The 22,198-nt window shown below is 46.2% G+C and overlaps 2 protein-coding genes across 2 annotated transcripts in view; both read left to right on the top strand.

Annotated features, from left to right (window-relative positions):
- Nucleotides 1-6,905, top strand: part of KDM5B (lysine demethylase 5B) — a 47,165-nt gene extending 40,260 nt beyond the window's left edge. Inside the window, exons 22-27 of the mRNA XM_068659725.1 lie at nucleotides 253-411; nucleotides 614-1,099; nucleotides 3,188-3,299; nucleotides 4,695-4,849; nucleotides 5,041-5,367; nucleotides 6,032-6,905. Of these exons, the coding sequence (XP_068515826.1) occupies nucleotides 253-411; nucleotides 614-1,099; nucleotides 3,188-3,299; nucleotides 4,695-4,849; nucleotides 5,041-5,367; nucleotides 6,032-6,169 (1,377 nt within the window). The 3' untranslated portion in view covers nucleotides 6,170-6,905. The remainder of the gene's footprint in view (nucleotides 1-252; nucleotides 412-613; nucleotides 1,100-3,187; nucleotides 3,300-4,694; nucleotides 4,850-5,040; nucleotides 5,368-6,031) is intronic.
- Nucleotides 6,906-12,898: 5,993 nt separating this feature from the next.
- Nucleotides 12,899-22,198, top strand: part of IPO9 (importin 9) — a 31,490-nt gene continuing 22,190 nt past the window's right edge. Inside the window, exons 1-7 of the mRNA XM_068660144.1 lie at nucleotides 12,899-13,136; nucleotides 17,572-17,633; nucleotides 18,278-18,364; nucleotides 19,325-19,526; nucleotides 19,719-19,807; nucleotides 20,092-20,178; nucleotides 21,755-21,874. Of these exons, the coding sequence (XP_068516245.1) occupies nucleotides 12,914-13,136; nucleotides 17,572-17,633; nucleotides 18,278-18,364; nucleotides 19,325-19,526; nucleotides 19,719-19,807; nucleotides 20,092-20,178; nucleotides 21,755-21,874 (870 nt within the window). The 5' untranslated portion in view covers nucleotides 12,899-12,913. The remainder of the gene's footprint in view (nucleotides 13,137-17,571; nucleotides 17,634-18,277; nucleotides 18,365-19,324; nucleotides 19,527-19,718; nucleotides 19,808-20,091; nucleotides 20,179-21,754; nucleotides 21,875-22,198) is intronic.

Raw genomic sequence — 22,198 nt, 5'->3', positions numbered from 1 at the left:
AAGGAAGCTGTTCAGTGCATCAGCTGTCTCATGTCCCAGCAGGCTGAGTGAAACATCCGTTTGCAGTCTGCCCATTGTATAAAATTTATTTTTTTTAACCTTCCAGCTCTCCCTGTTTTCCAGATAACCTCACCCTAGTCTCCCAAATCTTTGATGGAAAAAAATGCAGGAATCCCTGTTGTATGTGGCTGTGTGAAGGGCAGATGAATGCATTACAAATGTTGCAGACAATGCTGCTTTCCTGTTCACTAGGTATTATGTCCCCGGTGTGATATTGGAATATTGAATCTTAAAAGAAAGCAGAAGAAGCTGAAGGAGCCAGTGCCAAGTGGGAAGAAGAAAAGCACTAAGCTAGAGAGCTTGAGTGACTTAGAAAGAGCTCTTTCTGAGAGCAAAGACACTGCATCTGCGGTATGTGACTTTTTTTTTTTTTTTGAAATGCAGTTCCTTGGAAGTTCTTTGAATGTTTGTATTTGCCTCACGTGCAGGAGTGTTGCCTTTCACTCCTTTCTGCTTGTTCTGCTGTTTTCAGAAGATTGTGCAGAGGTCTCCCCATTTCAAGTAAGCAAGGTTTCTTAAGAAATTACATCTCTTTCTCTGAACTCCCTTTTAGATGGCTACGCTCGGGGAAGCCCGGTTAAAGGAGATGGAAGCGCTGCGGTCTCTCCGAGCAGCAAATGAAGTGAAGGTGCTGTCTAATGAAGAGGATGCAGAACTGAAAGTCTGTCTGTGCCAGAAGGAGCCGGCTGCTCCGATGATTCAGTGTGAGCTCTGCAGAGGGTTCTTCCACACCAGCTGTGTTTCGGTGCCCAACATTTTGCAGGGACCTCGTGTATGGCTCTGTCCACACTGTCATCGATCAGAAAAACCACCTTTAGAAAAAATCTTGCCGTTGCTGGCCTCCTTGCAGCGTATCCGTGTGAGGCTTCCCGAGGGGGATGCCTTACGGTATATGATAGAGAGAACTGTGAACTGGCAGCACAGAGCACAACAAATGTTATATTCAGGGAATCTAAAACTTATACAAGACAAAGTTGGCTCAGGATTGTTGTACAACAGATGGCAAGCCACAGCAGGCCATTTGCCAGAGACAAATAAGGTAAGACTGAGTGCTTCAGGGTTTCCTGGCTGTGGGTGGTATGTGGTCAGCAAGAACAGTCTTAAACACCTCTCTTGTTTTTTGGGAATGTTGTATCTGCTCACAAATACTGGCGAGACAGATTGTTTGTGCGTTCCTTTACAAATATAAGGACTTAGTCTTTTGTCTTGACAGTTATCCAGGGTGTGTGTATCCTCCAGCAACAGCTTGGTGTTCTTTTTCTGCTGGAGTCCTAAGAACAATTACTCGTAAAGGGCCTATTTTTCCTTCTCCTTTTCCCTGCTTCTTTGATTTAATATGACACCATTAACATTAATATGACAGTCGCTGAAGCTATTGTTTCGAAGAGCTCTCAGTATTCAATTAGTCTTTATATTCTTTTCTTACAAGTATTTGAATATAATCTTAATGTTGAGAATTAGTAGCAGAGGCATTCAACCTTCCAGTTTGTAACAAGCTCAGAACTCAGATAAGGTTGTTTTCAGCAGGGTGTCCTCATCCACTGCTGCTCCTTCTCCTTATCACTTATGCTAGAATTCCCAAGGGGAATCTTGGCTAATGCTACCCCGAGTTAAGCTGCAGTAAGTGTTTTAGGTGTGATCTCGAGGGAATTAGAAGCTGCCTCCAGTAAAGAGATCTCTCAGAAAAAAAAGGGCAAGGAAAGTGGGTTAAGCTTTCTAGCTTTCTTGAGATAATAAATGCATTAAAAAAAAGTGAAATAAAAGACTTGTGCAGCCTAAAGAATATAAAATACCTTGAAGTTTAAATGCGCTGTTGCTCTCATGTTTTTACTGAGAAATGTTACTTCTGCTAGTTGAACCCTGCTGAAGATGGTCTGTGTTGGTGTTTTCATGCTCACTTAGATATAAAATGCCACGCGTGCTCAAGGAGATGTTGAGGCTGCTTCTCACATAACTCTGCGATAACAAGTTGCCTGTGTTGACCACATTTCTTGAACAGACAAGCCTAACTTTAGAAATCAGAGCTGTATTTAGGCTCCCAGGAGAATTTTTCTGGTAATTTAGAGTATAAAAAATATATTTTACTAGGCCAACTTTTATAGTTGATAAAGCTGGGCGACACTGTGGGCATGTAACCGATGTTGGGGGCAGAAATAGAAAACAGGCTAGTTCTATTAACGTAGCTTTATTATCTTACTGTGGCACCACATCACAGGTCCACTCCAGCTCAGTACAAGCTCTGAGCCAAAGCCGCAGTCTCGACGGACTTGAGGATTTTCTTTGAATCAAGGCTCTCAGCACTGCTCTCTTGTCCCATAACAATTGTTTTCCCTGGTTCTCCAGGGTAGTCCAGGACTTGTTCCCCAGAGGTGCTCATAGCAAACCACTGGAGTTGGGTTTCTTTGGCACTGGCCAAAGTGAAGAAAGTGGAGCATTTAACTGAGTTTGAGAAATTGATTTGAAAAACAGCTGTGAGCAGTCAAGGAGTGAGCCAGATTTTGAAAGGGGCCCAAACACTTGGGCAGTGAGGTAATGATTGTTTGGGAGGCATCAGGTGAGACATTTGGAAGTAGCTTGGCAGGTTAGGGGAACAACTGCCATGGAGCATCCTGAACATGACACCTAATGGACCTTTTAGCTTACCATTGGCATGTCTTCTGCATGTGTTGATGTAAGGAAAAGTTCTTCAGAACAGCCTGGTGTCTCATTAGATCATGACAGATCACTTTCTGTGAGAAATGACTTCTGTATTACGAAAAAAAGAAAGGATAATATTTACAACTTTAGAGCTGAAGCTCTCACTTCCACAATTTGTTGGTTTATTCCTACAGTGACTGTGTAGTCTCTGCTCCACGGGCAGAGCGTGCTGTTTCCTGCAGTAGGTCTAGATTCTGATCTTGTGGAAATTTTAATTCACAGTGAAGAATTCTGACAATAAAGTTGCTCTTGCCTATTTGCAGGTTTAGGATGAAGGATTTAGGTGTAACAGATGGAACATTTTGCAGGAATGCAAACCTTAAGGAATTGCAAGAGAAACAAATTCAAATTTTTGCAGCTATTTAACACTTCAGAATTAAATGTGTACTGAAAATATCTATGCATTATGTTATGTTTTGTTTTTTTCTAGGTTTCCCAAACAATTGGAGCTATGTCATTCTCCATGCCTCATGACTGGGATAACAGAACCATATATTTACATTCTCCATTTTCTACAGGACAGCAATGCATCCCACTTCATGGTTTGTAATCTTCACTTTGATATTTATTTTGTTTTATTTATTTTTTTCATGCGTTTGGTGGAGAATAGAGAGTGTCCTGGTCAATAGGAGTTGGCTTCGGCAGGGAGGCGCAGAATTGAGCAGCAGTGTGTCTGCTTCTCTATCCCCTCAGGAGCTTTGGAACTTCATGTCCCATTTGGCAGACAGATAAATTCTTGGTACAGATTTCCCACGTGTGTGATGAGAAGATGTGGCGTGGTAGGAGAAGAGGCATCAGCAGACAGCTGGCCCCTTCCCACATGCACAGAAGTGAGCTGAAGCCAGCCAAACAGGTTGCAGGATACGGAAATGGATGGGAGAGGATTTGGGAAGAAAGAGACCATTGAAATTGTAGGAACTGGATAGGAAAAACATAGGCATAGGGAAATAGTGCTGGAGACAACAGGATACTTATTCCATAGGATGCAGGTCCACATACGTTTGCTTGCAGCATGGCTGTTACAGCCACAGAGACTTCTGAGTGCTTCCTTAGCTGTTGTGGCTGCACTGTGCTGTTCAGTACAGCTCTGCACACTTCCTAGCTCAGACTTTGTGTATTTTGGACTAACCCAGACATGGTAGAAGTGACATCATTATAGGACTGCAAGAAGCTGATTGTAGTTCTTTCTCTTGATGCATAATGCTATAGGGACCCTGGTCTGTCCTTACCTTCATGTTTTCAAGTCAGTGCAGCTTAATCCATAGAAAGACTACACAAAATATTTACTTGAGTTTAATGTAAAATCAAGCAGAGCAGTCCTTTGGCTACCAAGTTTAACTGTGCAGGCCTTATTTGAGTTTCCTGGCATGCTGTATTAAGGAGTTATTAAATAGAGATTTTGACATACCCTAGCTGTGTCTATTTCAAAAGCCTGATGCAAATTTTGGAAGCTTCGTTGTAGTAGTAGATGGTGGCTGTACAGCAGGAATCAGTTGCAAGGTTCATCTCCTCAGCTTTTCTTCCTTTCCCCTCTTGGCTTCACTTACAAATTCCACTCAGTTTGTTCATCTCATCCGCTTGTTTTGTAGTGAGATCATTACACTTCTTGTATTTTCAGAGGAAGGGGAAATTGCCAATAATGATGGCAGTGTTTTACCCTAGAACCAGCAAGAAATGGAAGCGTGGAGGGGTACTGAGTCACTGTACTGTTCAGTAACTTCTGTGGATGCCTTTATCTCTTTTTAACCCTGCTGTTAAAAATGAGCAGTGAAGAGGGAACAGATAAGAGTTAATCTGTAGAGTTGCAGATAAAAAAAAAAAAAAGTCTTTCACAATTTTTTTTTTATGTGCTACCGGAGAAGGATTTTCATTATCTGTGCATTTCTCATCAGTGCTGACATGGAAGAATTCCTTTTCTTCTCTCTCTTTCATAATAGTCATTAGCACAGAGCTGGATGAGCTGATGATGGAAGCCCAGCTGCTACAGGTTTCTCTGCCTGAAATACAGGAGCTGTACCAGATCCTATTCACAAAGCAAAGTCCCACTTCACAAACAGAGCAGAAGTCATCAGTTGGACCGACAAATGAAAAGGCAAGTGTCTGAAAACAGCAATGAGATTGGGGTCACTTGGGAGTAGAGGTGTAGTCCCAAAGCTGGGAAAAAAATATATATTTGACTGCCAGAACATAAAAGTTTTACAATGAGGTTTGTGTGTGTGTACTTCCATGACGAACCTAAGTTAGTTGTATACTTAACAGCTTGTCAAAATACCTTCCCAACAGAATGAATGTTGCCGGGGAAAAAAGGATGGAATTAGTTACATGGAAAGAAAACTAAAGCGGCGTTTTGAGAGAGAGAGCTTCTGTGATGAGAAGAGAGCAAGGGTAAAAAAAATGAGAACACCCAAAAAGAAGAAACTGAAACTGAATCACTCAAGGGATCTCTGCAGTAACAAACTGGAGAGAGAGCGTGAGCGACTCTTCGAGATGCAGCGTTCCAGTGAAAGCCACTTGTTTCCCTCAGATATGTCATTCTCTGAGCAGGAGGACTCTGAGGATGAAGATGCCATCTGCCCTGCTGTGAACTGTCTCCAGCCTGAGGGAGATGAGGTCAGTAAAGACAAACCCGCTGTGGTGTTCTGAATGCTGGGATCTGGAACATTCAGCTGCACTGAAAATGTTTTGTCTACGAAACACTGTTCACAAAGAGGGCATGAGGTATTTAGAAATCCAGAGGCGTTGTCTGCTGTTGTTGGACACCTTTAGTAATGATCCTTCCCACCTTCTCCAAGAATAACTAGAATTGGGGAAGGTAGGTGGACATGAAAACATCTGCATGGAGTTTTGGAAGAAGGAGATGGGGATGTGCAGACATCACATCCACTGTGCTCTTGAAATATGGGTTTAGAAAGACTGTGGATTGCATTTTCTGTGGATAGAGACAATGCCTTAAAGTTCTGCATAGGTCTATCCATACTGAAGAAGGGAGAAGAGGGACATTGCCAGATGCTTGGGACAGCCAGTTATCAGCCATAAACTTCCTATAGGTGGGAAAACAGGAGGGATAAAAGAAGTGTGCCCTTCTCTCAGCTTCAGAGGAGCTGGACTACAGCAGTCCAGAAAGTGGTGAGCACAAGATGAGTATCCAGCAGTGCCCAGTCATAGAATGGCGTGTTCTGTACTCAGTTAAATAGATGAAGAGCTGAAAAATAGCTAGTGAATGCTGTATTTGTCTGGTCCTTCTCTGAACCCCGCTGTATCTGTTCTCCATTAGGTGGATTGGGTCCAGTGCGATGGCAGCTGCAACCAGTGGTTCCACCAGGTGTGCGTGGGCATCTCTCCAGAAATGGCAGAGAAGGAGGACTACATCTGCATCAGCTGCACTGGGAAGGACTCTCAGTATCGGAAGTAAAACTCCCCATAAACCATTCAGAACTTGAGTAAAGAAGGTTATCAGAGTTTTCCAATAAAGCCACAGGGGCTGGTTTAAGAACCAGATTGCAAATGGTGCTACTTCTATCCTCATGGGATCATTTTCCAGAACTCAAAACAATTTTTGACACTTTTGTATTTTTCCCTTGATCTTTGTGGTTGTTGAGGTTTGAGAAGCTGACTGTTTAGCAGGGGTTCCCACCAATTTGGAAGGCATTTGAAACATGCACCTTTTATTGTACAGCATTAAATTACCTCTCTGGGATTTACCGGCATATTTAATTCAGCTTGGTTTAGGTGCAAAAAAACCTGCACCATGGATTTTCCAATAAATCCTCTTTTGAGGAAATCCCTGTTTACTCTGTTAACTCTTTGGAGACTTTAGGTTTTTTTCCACTTTGTTTTTCGTAGACTAGGTTTATTTATCTGAGCAATAACTTCTATGTCTGGTTTCAGTGACTGGAATGACAATTCTGAACAGCGTGTTGCTTTTAGCATTGGTTGATGTACAGAAAGCAAATGTTAGATCCTAGAGTCACTGATGGCCCAGTGACGTAGAAGACAGGAGAGAAAAAAAAAAAAGCTCTGTAAAGTAATTGCCACAGCTGTATTTTGGCTTTCTCCTTTTTTGGGTAGCTTGTATCAAATGTTGCAGTTTATATTGTGGAATAAACCCCTGGTTATGTTATAAAATTAAATGTTGGTGTTTTTAGAGAGCTTGAAATGCAGTTTCATTTCCCTCTGGATAGATCTTGGTCAATGGGTTCTTATATTCAAGAGAATTCCCTCTTAAAGGAAAAAAAAATTGAATGGTATTTTCTTACCTTTTATACTCAGGTTCTTACATCAAAAAAAAAAAAGTTTTTCCAAGTCTTTTCAAAGTTTCTCCAAAACTGGTTATTTACAGGCTGGGTGAACAGAGGGTCACGACTGCAGTTTGGCAGGTGAAGGAGTGGGCAGTTGGCTCAGGTGGCAAAGGTGCAGAGCAGCTCCTCCTGCCAGCGTGGTGCAGCTGCATCCTGCAGGAAGGACTCTCCCTGCCACAGGTATTGCAGCTGGCCCAGCAGTGCGCTTGTTGGCAGTCCACAGAGTGCTCCCTCATTTCTTTCAGCTGCTTCTGCTCGTGTTTGGGCTAAAAGCCTGAGGAATGAGGAGATTTCTGGACAGGTTATGATTCCATCAAAGGCTGTGTTTGAGGACCTTAATGTGGGGAAAGAAGGGGACGGTGTAGCTGATGGCAGTAAGGAGGAGGAGAAAGGAATAAAATAACCAAGTGCACTATGCCCAGAGCTCCCCCAGGCCTGGAGGGAGAGGAGAGGCACAGGAAAGGGACAAAAAGCAAGTGGAGTCAGGAGCACAGGGAAGGAGCAGCAGTAGCAACAGCCTTGGAGGGGACAAGACCTCTAAGAATAAACTATTTTTCTGAGCCCAAAAGCTTTGAATTTGAAGCACCTGGGGCTTACTGGAGAGCAAATGCTAATGCAGAATATAGCTGCTGCTTTGGGAGAGGACCGATGCCAGTGATGGGGCTAATTGTCTGCCAAGGGTGAAACTTAGAAGTCCTAGAAGATGAGAGGTCTAGGAGATGTTTGTATCAGAGAGAGCACTCTTAGGACATCCTGTCGCCACCAGAAATGTGGCAGTGTTGGTATTCCCTCAGTTCATCAGCAAGAGGAAATGGCTGGTAAACTTTTTTTCTACCATTTTTAGACCTTTCCCCTGCAGCAACAATGTGCAGGTTCTGGGCACAGTGCAAAGCCCTCGAGCAGTGCGTGGCTGATAACGACGTGGTGGATGTGTGAGTGAGAACTGTGTAGCAATTAGATTTCCTAGTTGTTTTTTTTTGTTTGTTTGTTAGCTTTGTTGGTTGGGTTTTGGGGAGATGTCTTCTGTTGCTTTTTCTGTTTGTTTTACTCCTTTAGTTATGCTTTCTAGTCTCATGTTGATTTTTAACTGTTCTAGATTCTTCTGCATTAAATCATAGATGATTTGTCTAAAATGGGCAGAGGCAGTCAGCCTGACCACACTTACAGCAGTTAAATGTGTGTATACTTTCCCATTATGACTTCATCCTTTACTGTAATTGTCAAAAGAATGTTTTGTGATAAGAAATCTTTGTGCAATGCCAAGATAACAATCCAAGCTGTGGAAAAAGAACTGATCTGTAGTGTCATCCTTTTAAAGAAGGTAGATGAACAAACTTGAAGGAGCTTGCACAGTGTTCTGATGTAGCTGAAAATGTTACCAAGTTTTCTCTCATGGTATTCCTTTTATTTTTATTTCCATTAAAGAGATGGCTGTTTAAAAAGAAGTGCCATAAGAAATATGATGCGGTTAAGGACCAAGAAAAAGTTGTGATTTTATTGATGGTTCTGACTACAAAATTTCTCATCAGGCTCAATGAATGCAACGGACTTGGGAGTGCTCTGACCTCCACCCCCTCGTTAGCCCACAAGAGCAGAGCTGCCTGTGGGCCACTCTTTGGCCCTGGCAGGCTGTTTAGTATACAAAAGTGGGATTTAGGGTCTTCGTGACTCCAGCAGACATTGGAGATGCCCTGGATCTGGAACCAAGCACAGAAAAGTAGGCTGCCCTTGTGAGGCTCCACCTGGAGTCCTGCATCCAGGTTTGGGGCCCCCAGCACCAGAAGGATGTGGGGCTGTTAGAGCGAGCCCAGAGGAGGGCTGCAAAGATGATCAGAGGGCAGGGGCACCTCTCCTATGAAAAAAAGGATGAGAGAGCTGAGGCTGCTCAGCCCAGAGAAGACAAGGCTCAGGGGGTGACCTCACTGTGGCCTTTCAGTACTTAAAAGGTTTATAAAAAGATGGAGAAGGACTCCTTGCTCAGGTAGGTAATGATAGGACAAGGGGGAACGGTCTTAAACTAAAAGAGGATAGATTTAGATTAGACGTTAGGAGGAAATCCTTCATGATGGGAGGAAGATGGGGAACTGGTCTCCAGGCTGCTCACCGTGTGCTCTGCTTCACAGCGATGGCTCGGTGACTGCGTGAATTGGCAGCTGTGGATCTCTGCAGGAGGATTCTTCTGGAGGTGGCAAAAGAGATGTTAGGCGGTTGTCTTATATCAGCACTCACTAAACAAAGGTGCCAGAAGTGGTGCTGGTTTTCTTCAAACACTGTGCTTACACCGCCTAATGTGCCAGCCATTTTTGCTACTCACACCCAGGTAGTACATACGTATTGTTTGTATTCCACAGACCATAAAACAACCCAGTCCTCTCCTCCCCAGTTACATCCTGGGTGATGCTCCGTGCAGGGACCTATTTAGGCTGAGAAAAAGGGAAAAGTAAAACTACTTAGGGGTTAAACTGAGTTTCAAATATAGAAAAGGATGTAATTTCTTAAGGACAACACATCAGATCCCAGTATTTCATATACAGCTGGGGAAATTAGGGAGTACAAACAATTGATTCAGGGAGGGGGAACATTTCCTTTACAGCTGTGGAGTTGTTTTATGTATTGAATGGCACCAGGAGAGGAAAAACAGACCTGAAATACCTTCTTTGTGCATTGTGGGACTTCAGCAGTGACTTGTTAACAGGAAAGGGGATGGAGGGGATCTAATACTGACTAAATATGCATATATTCATGTGAACAATGCAGGAACAAATGCAGTTAATTTTACAGCGTGGCACAAAAGCTGTTTTGTGTTACAGCTGCCTGTGATGCATGGAGGATTGTTTAGGCATTAGCACACTTCAGAGAAAAGGGAGTTTAAGGAAGGGACTTCAGCTGTAGGCCAGACCCCTACCAGGGCAGACAAAAAGATCAGGCTGCTGTGTCTGCCGTAGGAGAAATGGGTAAGTAGGACATGACTACACTTCTCACACATGATTTAGGAAGGGAAGGGTTCCAGAATATATGTGCAGGCAGCTGCTACCTGGAAGCAAAATTAAGAAGCTGAGGTGACTCTTCTATGATTCTAGCTATAAATGTGCTCTTCTAAGAGAAGGGTTGAGGTGTGCAGCCTTGAAGAATGGCTTTATTATTTCTTCAGAAGTGAACAAGCTACATATTGAGAGTTCTCGTCTAGGATGTAAACATGTCAGTCTCTGAAGGCAAGAAGATCATAAAAAAAAACTGTCTGGAAGAGGTGATAAAACAGTCATTGCTTGATTAATACTACTGGTTCAGCATGCAGCTTCTATTTAAGACAGACAAAAATTGAATTTGGCATCATCAGTGGGTTCCAGTAAAAAAATGTTAGATAGAAGGAGGAAATACTTTATGAACAAACAAAATTGTATGTGATGTTATGATACCGGGCCCAAATTTCAAATGCTGAGAAGAATGTATGCTGAAGGACGGTTGGAAAGAAATCCTGACAAACCTGAAATTAAGAGATGCAGCTTAATGAAAGTACTTCATTCACCCCAATCCTTCAAGTCCTGAAAAGCTTGGTATTCCTACTGCTTGCAGTAACATTTTTTTAAAGGTACCCAGCTGTGTCATCACAATGTTGGGGTAGTTTTTTGCATGTATGTGATTGCCTAGCTGGGCACCTAAAAAAGCTACTGACTTTACTACCTATTTACAATGTTTATATATTTTATCTACAATGCACACAATTTGCTCAGTGAGCACCTCCATCATGCAGGGCTTGTTAAGGACAACCCAGTGTCAGAGAATACACGTCAGGTGTTTGGTCTGCTTCAGTATCTGTTGGGTTTGGGGGGTTTCTTGTTGCTGCCTGAAGTTAAATTTTAAACAAAAGGGGATGCATACCATGTAATGCCCTTGTTCTTATTCAGGCTGATCCTGTGCCAGTCCCTTGTGCTGGTCCTGATTTTTCTTGAAGTATTTTTCTTTATTACAACCATAACCATATCAGCTGCAGGTCTTTCTGTGGAGTCTTCCTTGCAGAGAGGAACTTGAAGCCTTGTGCACCTTGCCCTGCAGTAACCTCAAGTCAAAGCATCGCAGGAGGAAACAAGGAGTTCATCACAAAATAACTTTTCATGCTAAAAGTATCATCATTTTATGGTAACTGAACTTCCTTCCCTGAAGCATGTCAAAAGAAAAGATGAATGTCCAAAACCCATTTGGTCTTGACACGAAATATACGGCATTTGAAAGGTGAGCTCAGTTCGCTGGCTTTGCAGGAAGCATCTGTGCAGAAAACGTGTGAAGAGAGTGTGCAATGTACAAAACAGATGGGAATTCAAACCTGAAAAAGCCTGGAAGACTCAAATAAATGTAATTTCTACCAGTACAGAAGGACAAGTTGGAGCATTCAGTGCTGCTGTACAGTCACTTGAGCGGAAAGGAAGGATGATGGGCTAGACAAGCATTGCTTGGGGATACTGCTTTTGTCTCTAAACTGTGGCCTTGTTTTCTGCAAAGTGTTGAAATACAGAAGCAGTAGCTCTGGCTGCTACGAAGATACAAAAATGACAAATACATGTGCAGGCCCATTGTTTGTTGGTTCTGACATCAGCCAGCCCATGTGGGGGGGCAGGGGGTTGTCAGGTTGTTTTGAACGACAGAGGAACAATCCTTATCTGCCTTATCACCAACTGTCCTGGCCCTAGGAGGGGCAGGGGTGTGCACGGTGCGGCGTGCCAGGATGTTAAGAGAGGAGCCCTGTTCTCTGCCTCTAGGCATGAGCCCTACAGCCGAGGTCTGCCCTGCACAAAATCCTGACTTGAACTGAAATTTGTGCTCAGGGGGGGTGATGTCTGCTGGCCCCAGCCTGTGGGGAGCCTGCTGGGTGCAGAGCCTGTGTTTCCCTTGTTCATCAGGCTGCTGCTTCTCCTAGAGGAAATCTTGAGCTCAAGCTGCAACCATTATGTGTCATCTCCGCAAATGCTTGCAGCTTTCTGGATGAGAACATTTCAAAATATGAAAGAAGGTGACTGGAAGTGTTATCCTAACAGAATGGACTTCAGCTTAGAAGAGGCCAGCAAGGCTGGCTTGGCGTGTAACAAAATACACAAAAAGGGTGCTGCGTGATGGAAAACGGCAGCTAGGGGAACAGGGACTTGCATGCAAGTGACAGGTGGCTCGACTATTGAACAGCACCTGGCTATGGCTAGTAGCCCAGTGCTCCCCATGGTAGTCCCTTCACAACCGGAGACCTCCCTTGGGTGCGGCACGAGGGCCAGTTGAGCACCAACGTGGCCCCAGCTCACTGTCCCTTGAGCAATGTGTCCATTTTGCCCATGTTAATACTGCATTGTGGTATTGTAATGCTTTGTAAAGTTGCTGCCCTGGAGTGTGTCCAGAGGAGTGTGTCCAGAGAAGGGCACGAGTTGTGCCAGGGGAGGTTGAGGTGGGCAATGAGGAGCCATTTCTGCTCAGACAGAGCGGGCAGGCGTTGGGACGGGTTGCCCAGGGAGGTGGGGGAGTCCCCGTCCCTGGGGGTGCTCAAGGAGAGGTTGGGGCTGGTGCTTGGGGACACGGCTCAGCGGGGACAGTGGCGGTAGGGGACGGTTGGAGCAGGTGACACTGGACGGCTTCTCAACCATCACCCCCCTGTGCCCATTCCCCTCTCCTCTGGGCCGGTGCCTCAGGGCTCGGGCCCCGCCCTCCCTTGGCACCGAGGCGGCGCCGCCGCCATTTTCCCTCCGCGCCTCCCGGGGGCGCTGTGGGGGCGGCGCCGGGGCCTCGCCGCCATCCCGGCGGGGTGCGCGCGCGCCGTGCGTGCGTTTGGCGCGCGGCGGCGGCGGAGGAGGAGGAGGAGGAGGAGGAGGGGAGCGGGGGCCATGGCGGGCGCGGCGGCGGCGGGCGGGCCGGGGGGCGGCGGCGGCGGAGGCAACGGCGGTGGAGGAGGAGGTGGAGGAGGAGGAGGAGGAGGGAGCGTGCCCGGCCCGGTGGCTCAGGGCCTGAAGGAGGCGCTGGTGGAGACGCTGACCGGGATCCTGTGCCCGGTGCAGGCGGTGCGCGCCGCCGCCGAGGAGCAGGTGAAGGTGCTGGAGGTGACGGAGGGTGAGTGAGGGGCGGCGGCCACCGGGAACCGGGGCTGCGGGGAGGGGAGGGGCCGGGCCTTGGCCCCAAGCGGGGCCCTGCGGGAAGCGCCGCCTGCACGGAGCGGAGCCCCCGCGGCCGCCCCGCCTCCTGCAGAGCCCCCCCGGCACCGGGGGGGGGAGAGGAGGGGACGGGGAGCACCGGGGGGGCCCGGACCCGGTGCCTCCATCCCAGGGTACCGGTGCCCTGGGTTCCCTTGGTGCCTCTCTGTGGGCTGTGCCCCTGCCCGGTCCCTGTTGCTGACCCGGTCCCTGGGTGCTGAGGCCGGGCCCTGGCTCTCGGGATGGAGCTGACACGAGAGGCCCCGGTGCCTGACAGCCCCCGCTCCTTTGGCTCCTTTTGGTGGGGTCATCGAGGCAGGTTGTGTGCTTGATGCTTTTGCAAACCGTGCTTAAAACGCTGCCGGTGTTCAGGGTTTGCTTCACGTTAGCTCAGATTCGGTGACCTGACCCCAAGGGCTGAAAGGCGTGGAAGGCACTGGAAGGTCTGCGAGGAGTCCTGCAGGCGGTGAGGGCACGGAGCTGCAGCCCGGGCTCCTCAGCGGGTTCCTGGTGCTTCCTGCACGCTTCACCTCACCTCCCGTCGGATTTTGGTGTTCTGGGAGGTGCTTTAAACTCTTTCTGCTCCTCAGCTTGAGCTCAGACGCGTTATCAAAGGCAATTTATGGTAAAGAGAAGGAAGGCGTAAGGGTGTGCCTGGCTCCCGAACAGTGTTGTGATTGCCCTGGGTGAAAGCGGGGCGATGAAAGGAAGGCAAATTGTTTGATAAAAACATATCTGGTTATACAGCCCCTTATCATTCGTTGTAACACTCTCAGGTCGAGTCTTCCTTGGTTCATTAGGAGGAAATTTGTTTGTTTCTGCTGCAGCTGGTGGAGGTTTAAGGGTGGCAGTGCAGTAGTGCGAGCTTGAAGCGCTGTGAGCTTGTCATCAGTGTGCTCTTCAGTGGCAGCTTTCTTCTTTCCTAGCAGTCTGAATATTACCACAAGACATCAAAGCAAGTTTGTGTAATGGTTTGAGTACCAGATTTCCAGAAAACACTACTTTTTGTGGGCTGTAGGTGATGGATGCCCCTGAGATCCCTTAGGATGCCCAGGAACACAACAGGACTACATCTGGTCAGGACCCTTTAGGGTAAGAGGAACGGAGTCAGCTTTGCCTTCTCTTTTTCACAGCTTTGCAAATATCCTCGTCGTAGAGTAGCAGAATGCTCCAGGTTGGAAGGGCCCTTAAAGACCACCCACTTCCAATACCCCTGCCTTGGACAGAGATGCCACCCACTAGATCAGGTTGCCCAGGGCCTCGTCCAACCTGGCCTTGAGCAGCTCCAGGGATGGTAGCCCGGAGAGGCTGTGGATGCCCCATCACTTCTCTGCTTTCAACTCCCAGAACCACGGGGCTTTACTGCGGGACTTGTCCTGTTTAACAGCTTTACCTGTGGCCCGGAGAAGGGTACTGAGGACACGCTCGTGCAGTTTGCAGGTGACACCAGTTTTGTCCCCCACCCAGAACAAGAAAGCAGTAAAAGGGAGTGAGTTCTGCTCCTCCTCCTGGCTTTTACATGGAAAACGTAGCTTATTCCTCCTGTGCTGCTTGACTATGACAAGAGAGGAGTAACCAAGGAAGCACAGAATGATGCGGATGAAGGGACCTCAGGAGGTCTCCAGTGCAGCCCTCCTGATGAAAGCAGCACCAGCAATATCAGAACAGGTTGCTCAGAGCATTTCCTAGTCAGGTCCTGGAGCGCAGGGCTTGCCAACAGCAGGTCAGTGAGGGGAAGAAGTGTGGGTTATGTAGGTCAGAAGTGCTTTAAAGAAGCCAGGAACATGCTGTCATCAAGCAGGCTAAAGAAGATGCTGAAAGTAAAACCAAAGGCAATAGGAAAGGACAGAGGTGTTGGCACTTTTGATGAAAAATAAATAAGTCAGGAGCTGGAACAAGTAGAATTGGGTACAGCTCTGTTTGTGGCAGAGCTGATCTGTGCATGATGGAAGAGCTGCTTGAAGGAGTCCTGGGACTGCAAGAAAGCTTTTAGAAAATTCCCTTACAGAAACTTTTTGAAGAAACCAAGCTGCTGCGGACAGCCCGTGAGTTAATAACTGATTAAAAGCTTGAAGACGAGAAGCAGAAGAGCCTGGTTGTGTTCTACACTGCATGGAAAGGATGAGAAGTCCCGCACAGAGCTGTGCTTCTCAGCACATCCCTAACGGCGCACAGAACAGCGAGCAGTGATGTGACCAAGGTGCCGGTGGTACCCAGCTGTTTGGTTTGGCTGGCGTGAAAATGGGTGGCAAAAACCACAGAGGGATTTCACAGGAGGGAGCCGAGTGGTGGGGTGTGCAAATGGGAGGTGTAAGGTGGTGCTGATGAGTGAGGAGGAGGAGGCAGCCCCAGCGATGCCTCAAGAAGTGCTGGGGATGTTCAGCCCTGCCCACGGGTGTTGGGGTCTGCTCTGCACAGGCACGGCCCTGCTGCAGCCCGACTCAGGGCTGCCCTGGAGCAGCGTGGGGCTGGCGTGAACTGCTGGTGCTCTCGGGGAACCTTGGTTGTGGAGGAGCTGGAGAGCAGGAGATCGTTAATAGCAAGGTTGATGGAGAGGAGCTGGGAGGAACTGGTTTTGCTAAATGCTCCCTGTAACGGGCCTTTCATTACGAGTTTCTGAGCTTTTGGTTTTACAGACTTAGGAGGAAGACTTCATGTTTCTGGTGTGTCAGATCCACAGCACAGAAGCGGGGGAAGCACTTAGGAAGAGGCACATTTCAATTGCAGTTACCCTCGACGGAGACAGAAAGTTCCGAGTCAACTGGAAAAACCCAATAATGAACCAATTCTTTGAAAACTGAGGAGCCAGTGAGCTATGCAGCACTCGGTGTCGTTTCAGTCCCTAGAGGGATTCTTGGAACAGCTCATTAAGCAGCTGGCTAACTAGGTGCTGCGCGGCTCGTACTGCTTTATATGATATGTTCTTGATAAATCCGTCTGCTTTGTTTGATGGAAGGGACGGCTCGCTGCTTAAGGAAACTGCCACGGGGGATGATAAGAGTTTGGTAAGATTTGTGAGGCGATTAGCCTCGGCCTTTGTTGCTATCAAGGAAAACACACCGGTCTGAGGTACCCTAAAATGCACCGCTGGTGCAGGTTGGAAAATGACAGATTGAGAGATGTCATTAGTGTGACTGTTTTGCCTTCAACTGTGTGAAGCCGTGGTATTTATTCTGGCTTCTTAGTTCACTTACACCCTTTAAAATGTGCCTGATGTTCAGTGCTGCGTTGGGGTCTGGAATATGCTGTGGTTGAGAGGAGTGTGACGTCAAGAACATCTCAGGATGGGTCTCCCTGCTTTTGCAGCTGGGATAAGAGTGATTTTTTTTTCTTTTTCTTTTTTAAAATGTATGATCTGTTGAAGGAACTGGGTTTGTTTGGTGTAAGCACGGGAAGGTGAGGGGAAATTCTCTCCCCAGCCAGAAAAGTGAATGAGGTGCTTATTAGGAGGACCACAGGATGACCACGTTTGTGCAACAATTGGATACGTCACTGACGAAGGCTGCAGAACAATTTGAGAAGACTTTTCAATCCATTTTGGCCAGGGATGCTTTAAGCACATTTAGTCCTGTCCGTGGGAGTCCGGTGGTGCTGGCAGGACCGTGGGACATCCCTTCTGCTCCCCACTTTCTGGAACTGAAACCACAAATGCATTTCTTAAGTAGGTGAATGAAATTAAACAAAGCATTTAGTACAGTTATCCCAGAGCTTGAAGTTGTAATTTAAAGGACATTGATTGAGGTATGTGGATTTACCATCACAGCAACTTCTCTTACATATTTTCTTTATTTCCACATGGACAGAACTGGTGTGAGCATTTCAGTTTTGCCCTTGCTGTAGAACTTGCTTGGGCATCACAAGCATCCTGTGCATTTTCCAGACAAATAAACCTTAGCAGCAAACTTCCTGCACCCCTGGATCCTGCAGCATCCTGGTTTGTTCCCGTGGGACAGCCGCAGTGATGCCCCTGCTCCGGGTGGCCGCTTGCTTCTTGCTCCCTTCTGGACCCCATCCCTGTATCCCCCGTGTGGGGCCGTGCCTAATGACGTTCTGTTGTAGGCAAGGTGGTTTGTAAAGATTCTAAATCATTTGCTTGTTATTAACCTGGCTTGCAAAATTTTTGCCCTTGAGAGAAAGAAATGAGATGCTGAGAAAATAAATGGAGTTTGTGCAGAGAACGCAAGGGAGAATTAACGCTGGTGATTCATGTGAGAAGCTGTACTTTGGAATTGTCTTCTCCTTCCCACATATGAGTCATTCAATCGGTATTACCTCTTTCTCCAAAAATCCTGATGAGTTTTGCTGTGTGGGAATAAAAGCTACGATACAACCTTTTTTTCTTTTTAATATTGCAGAATTCGGTGTTCATTTAGCAGAACTGACTGTGGATCCTCAGGGTGCCCTGGCCATCCGTCAGGTGAGTTTACCCAAAATTGGAAAAAATCAGTTCCCCAGTAATTTCCTTGCTTTGTAGAATGTCCCGTGGCATTTCCAGGTGGAGAATTGAAGGTAGTTTTTCATCATCGTTCTCCATTTACGATTAAATTCCTGCAGAATTGTCACTTTCTCTTTCAATATCTCCAGGTGTCGTAAGCTTTCCTTTTTTGAAGCTGGTGCTTTTTGGACTCGGTCAACCTGGTGCTGGGAGGGCAGCGTGCTGAGTGTGGGCACGTGGGGAGCCTGGTGGGTGGGCAGCAGGCATCAGCAAGCAGAAGTGCAGCCTGTCTTCGCAGCGGTCGTTGTGCAGGTGTTTTCCTCCTTGAAAATGAGTATTTATGTGCTTACCACATGGCCATGTCTCATGCCTTCTTAGGGGTGAGAAAATAAAGCTGTCATCTTGTGTCAGTGCTGTACAGGCCATCATTGTGCACGAAACAACCATCAGGTCATCTTATTGCAGGGGGCTTTTTCTCCATTTCTCGATGATTTTTGCATTTTGACAAGGGCTGTCACCCCTCCAAAAGCAGCACATGGGATGGAAGTTTGAGCAAATGGGGCAGGGGTAATCCTGGCCGTGGTTGCAGGATTTGTTACTGACTTGTGACCTCTCTTCTAATACAGCTAGCATCTGTCATTTTGAAACAGTATGTGGAAACTCATTGGTGTTCTCAGTCAGAAAAGTTCAGACCTCCAGAGACCACAGAAAGGGTAAGATTTGACTCCACGTTGTCTACTTCAAGATGTTTTATCCATCAGGGGTATTAACTCTGTAGTTGGCTTTAAAAGTGTCATTGCTCTTGTGTGTTACAAGAGATTAATGACTCCAGTTAAGGTTTTCTGACATTTTCCACTTCAAAAATGCGTTTTCAGTCGCTTGAAACCATGATAGACTAAGGATACTTGGGCTGATTTCTGTAAGAGAAGCTCAACCATAATGTTGCTGTCATTCTGAGAGTAAAACTAAAGGAAACATGCTTCGAAAGTTTTAAAATTTTGGCAGTCTTTTTTCAGGTATTTGCTGGATCCTGTGTTTTCCAGCTTGGGACTTGCAGGCTACTTTCCCATGACAAATTTCAGTTTAAAGGTCTGCTGGGTTTAATTCAAAATCTGTTCAGTAGAAATATCTACTAGTTAAAATGGTCAAAGTTTCCAGCCCTTTGACTGTTGGCTAGACCATCCTTCACATCTAGGGTATGATTCATCCCACCCAGAGATGGTTCCTTGAACCAGATCCTGTGAATTATGCCCCAGAAGTGCTGGCTTGATTTCTTCTGTCCCCGCAGGGTTGGGTGACTAGTTCTGCTTTACCAAATCTTCCAAAGTAAGCAAACATAGTCCCTGACATCGGAACTGCCAATTATCTTAACTAACCCTGGATGTCTTCCATCCATATCTACATCCCATCTAATTGCAGCTGGGAGCTGGGAAAGGCTGTTTACTGTTTGCTTGGCCGACTGCTCTGTGTGAAGAGAGGGGTACTTTACAACATGCCCTGCAGTCTTCCATTAAAAAAAAAAAAACAGTGCAAACTTTTGTTATCTCATAAGTGTTCATTTTGTAAAACTGATGTCAATTCAGCATCAGGAGATGCTCATAGGTATATAGAAGTCTATTCAAATTCCCTTGTGTTTGAGGATGTGTTTTGCTAACTAATGTTATTTTCTACAGGCAAAAGTTGCAATTAGGGAGCTCCTACCCAACGGGCTGAGAGAATCGATCAGCAAAGTGCGCTCGAGCGTTGCCTATGCAGTGTCAGCAATCGCCCACTGGGACTGGCCTGAAGCCTGGCCCGAGCTGTTCAGCCTCTTGATGGAGATGCTGGTTAGTGGGGATGTGAACGCAGTGCACGGAGCCATGAGAGTGCTTACAGGTACGTGTATGTGAGAGCGTGAGACCTTTCTGCTGGCCTTTAGGGATTACCATTATGTAGGCCAGACAAAACTGATCTAGTCAAGTAGAAATCAGTGTTTCCAATGTCTTTAGTCTTTCCCAGAAATGCTCCGTTTTGTTGCTACAAATTTGTTTTCCTACAAGAACTTAGCTCTGTTTTTCCACCTTCTAGAGTTCACACGAGAAGTGACAGACACACAGATGCCGCATGTTGCTCCTGTTATTCTTCCAGAGATGTACAAAATTTTCACAATGGCTGAGGTACGATCTTCACCATTAAGTTGGTACTGAATTGTTTTAGTGGGGATGTTTCTTGGAGCACGGAAACACCAGGTTTAACGGTTAAACTATGACACAGTAAGAGTTAAGACTTAGAGTTTTCTCAATGCTGTGGTAATTCATGAGAGCTAACGTTTCAATAGAACTTTTGAAGCTAGTAATAAAAGGGAATAAAAGCAAAAAAAAATACAGTTAAAAGAAAAAAATGAAGGATAACTTAAAATTGACGTATCTCATGTTCCTGATCTATTTGCATTTTTTTCTAGGTGTATGGTATTCGCACAAGGTCACGTGCAGTGGAGATATTTACCACATGTGCCCACATGATCTGTAACATGGAGGAGCTGGAAAAGGCAAGAGTGAAACATCCCCTACAGCATACATTGAATTCAAACTGAGCAAGGCTTTAAATAATTGTTAATAATGAAAATGAAACACCTGGGGAATTATATGCCATCAGCTGTAATTCTGGGGGAGAGGGTGTAATTTAATACATGCAAAGTGGCTCGCTCCCTCATCTACATGCATGCCTTGAAAACTATGACTTGGTTTCCTTAACTAAGTTTAACGTGTGACAGATCAACAGATAAGCATGTGAGAGCTCAGAGAAGGGGAGTCGGTGTGGGGAGGAGATGGTGCATCACCCCTGTGCTTGGAAATCACAGTTGCCAGGTGGACGGTGTGTCCTAACTAACCTCCACGCCTGGGCAGTCTGGGTTTTGATAGCTGGTTTTCTGGCCCTCCCATTAGGTGTTGGTTACAAGCTCCTGCTACTTAATCGATTGCTCCAACATACATCAGCTCTTTGTTCCCAAAGGGGCGATGGAAGCCAAACAAAAATTTTAGGATAGCAGTTAAGATAAAAAGCACTCCCCAGGCACTGAATAGCTCTTTCCAACTTTTGGGAGATGGGAACGACTTCTTCTAGCATCTGGTTTTCTTGAGTCCGTGCTGAGTGTCTCTCTCTGCTGTTTCCTTCCTGTTTGCACAGGGAGGAATTCAGTCCAGGCTTTTGGGAAGTTTTGATAACCACAGGGTATCTCTGCTGCACTGACAAAGTTACTTACGCAACACCATATTGCCACTGGTACCAGTATCCAAAAGGCAGCAGCCTTTTTTAGCTCCCCACTGCCTTATTCTAGAGAGGGGCCAAAAGTGTCCTTTACATTATACACAAAAAAAAGTTTTTTCAGGTCAAATTTGAGACACGTACAAGGAGAGGTAATCCTTGTATAAATTGCTAAAGCGGTATTTTGTAGTTAATTTAAACATACGTCTTAGCTGTCTTAGATAAGGAGTTATAATGAAAATTCTCAATAAAAATATTTTTGTCCACTATTACTTGCTTGGCCAAGGAGTGCTTTGACATCTGGAAAAATACTTCCTGCATTTTCTTAGGAAGAATCATCCCAGTAATCTTGAGGCCAGCTGTTGGTACTCGGCTCAGAAAGAGCTTGTTTGGTTTGTGGGAGGGTGGCTCAAAAGAGAGATAAATGCTGTGTGAGCTGCTCACCCTGGGTCTTCTTTGTGGTCGGGGGGGCCTGGACAGGAGGGTGCAGGGGGTGATTCATCTAATCAGGCAGAGGTGCCTGCTTCAGGAGGACGTGCGCTGCTCCTGAGATTCCTGGCTGGCTTTTCTGGGTCTCTGTTTAGAGTCTGAGGTGAATGGCTTCGAGGCAGGTGTGTGCTTTGTAGCAGTCTGGGCCGCGTAGGTTTGAAGGTGGGATTCAGCTGAGATCAGTTCCCAGCACAAGGAGAGAGCCTAAGTGACTTCTGAAACAAGTGGCACTGTAACTGCCTTCTGCAGTTGTCGTGAGTCCCTCTGGGTTTGTAGCAGGAAAACACCATTTCTCTTATTTCTGGTGCTTTCCATGTCAGATGGGAGATCTCTACCTTGAATTGACCTGTGCTTGCACTGATTTTTACCAGGGTGCTGCCAAAGTCCTGATTTTTCCTGTGGTGCAGCAGTTCACGGAGGCTTTCGTTCAGGCCCTGCAAATGCCTGATGGACCCACATCAGACAGTGGATTTAAGATGGAAGTCTTAAAGGTAAGTCAGTTAAGATTGGTTCAATAACAATCAAATACGACTACACTGTCAGGTGTGCTGGAAAACTGAGAAACTTGAGCGTGCATCACCTCTCCTGGTACTGCTTGTCTTAGGAAACACAGAGGGTTTTGTTTTGGCTCCCAGTGCCATACAACATTGAAATAATTCTGCCTGTAGTGTAGATGCCTGCAAGATCCATAAGGATGTGTGTCTTTGTTGTTTACTGGTCTGAGACACCTTGCACGCATTGTTTGGACCCTGCTCAGTGGTTACAGTTCTGTCTTTCCTAAAGCTGCTGCAGAATTCTGCTGCAATGAGGCTTTG

Source organism: Anas acuta, chromosome 24, assembly GCF_963932015.1.
Source record: "Anas acuta chromosome 24, bAnaAcu1.1, whole genome shotgun sequence".
NCBI lineage: Eukaryota > Metazoa > Chordata > Aves > Anseriformes > Anatidae > Anas > Anas acuta.
The sequence above is the reverse complement of the archived record's forward strand: the minus strand, read 5'-3'. Positions and strand labels throughout refer to the sequence as shown.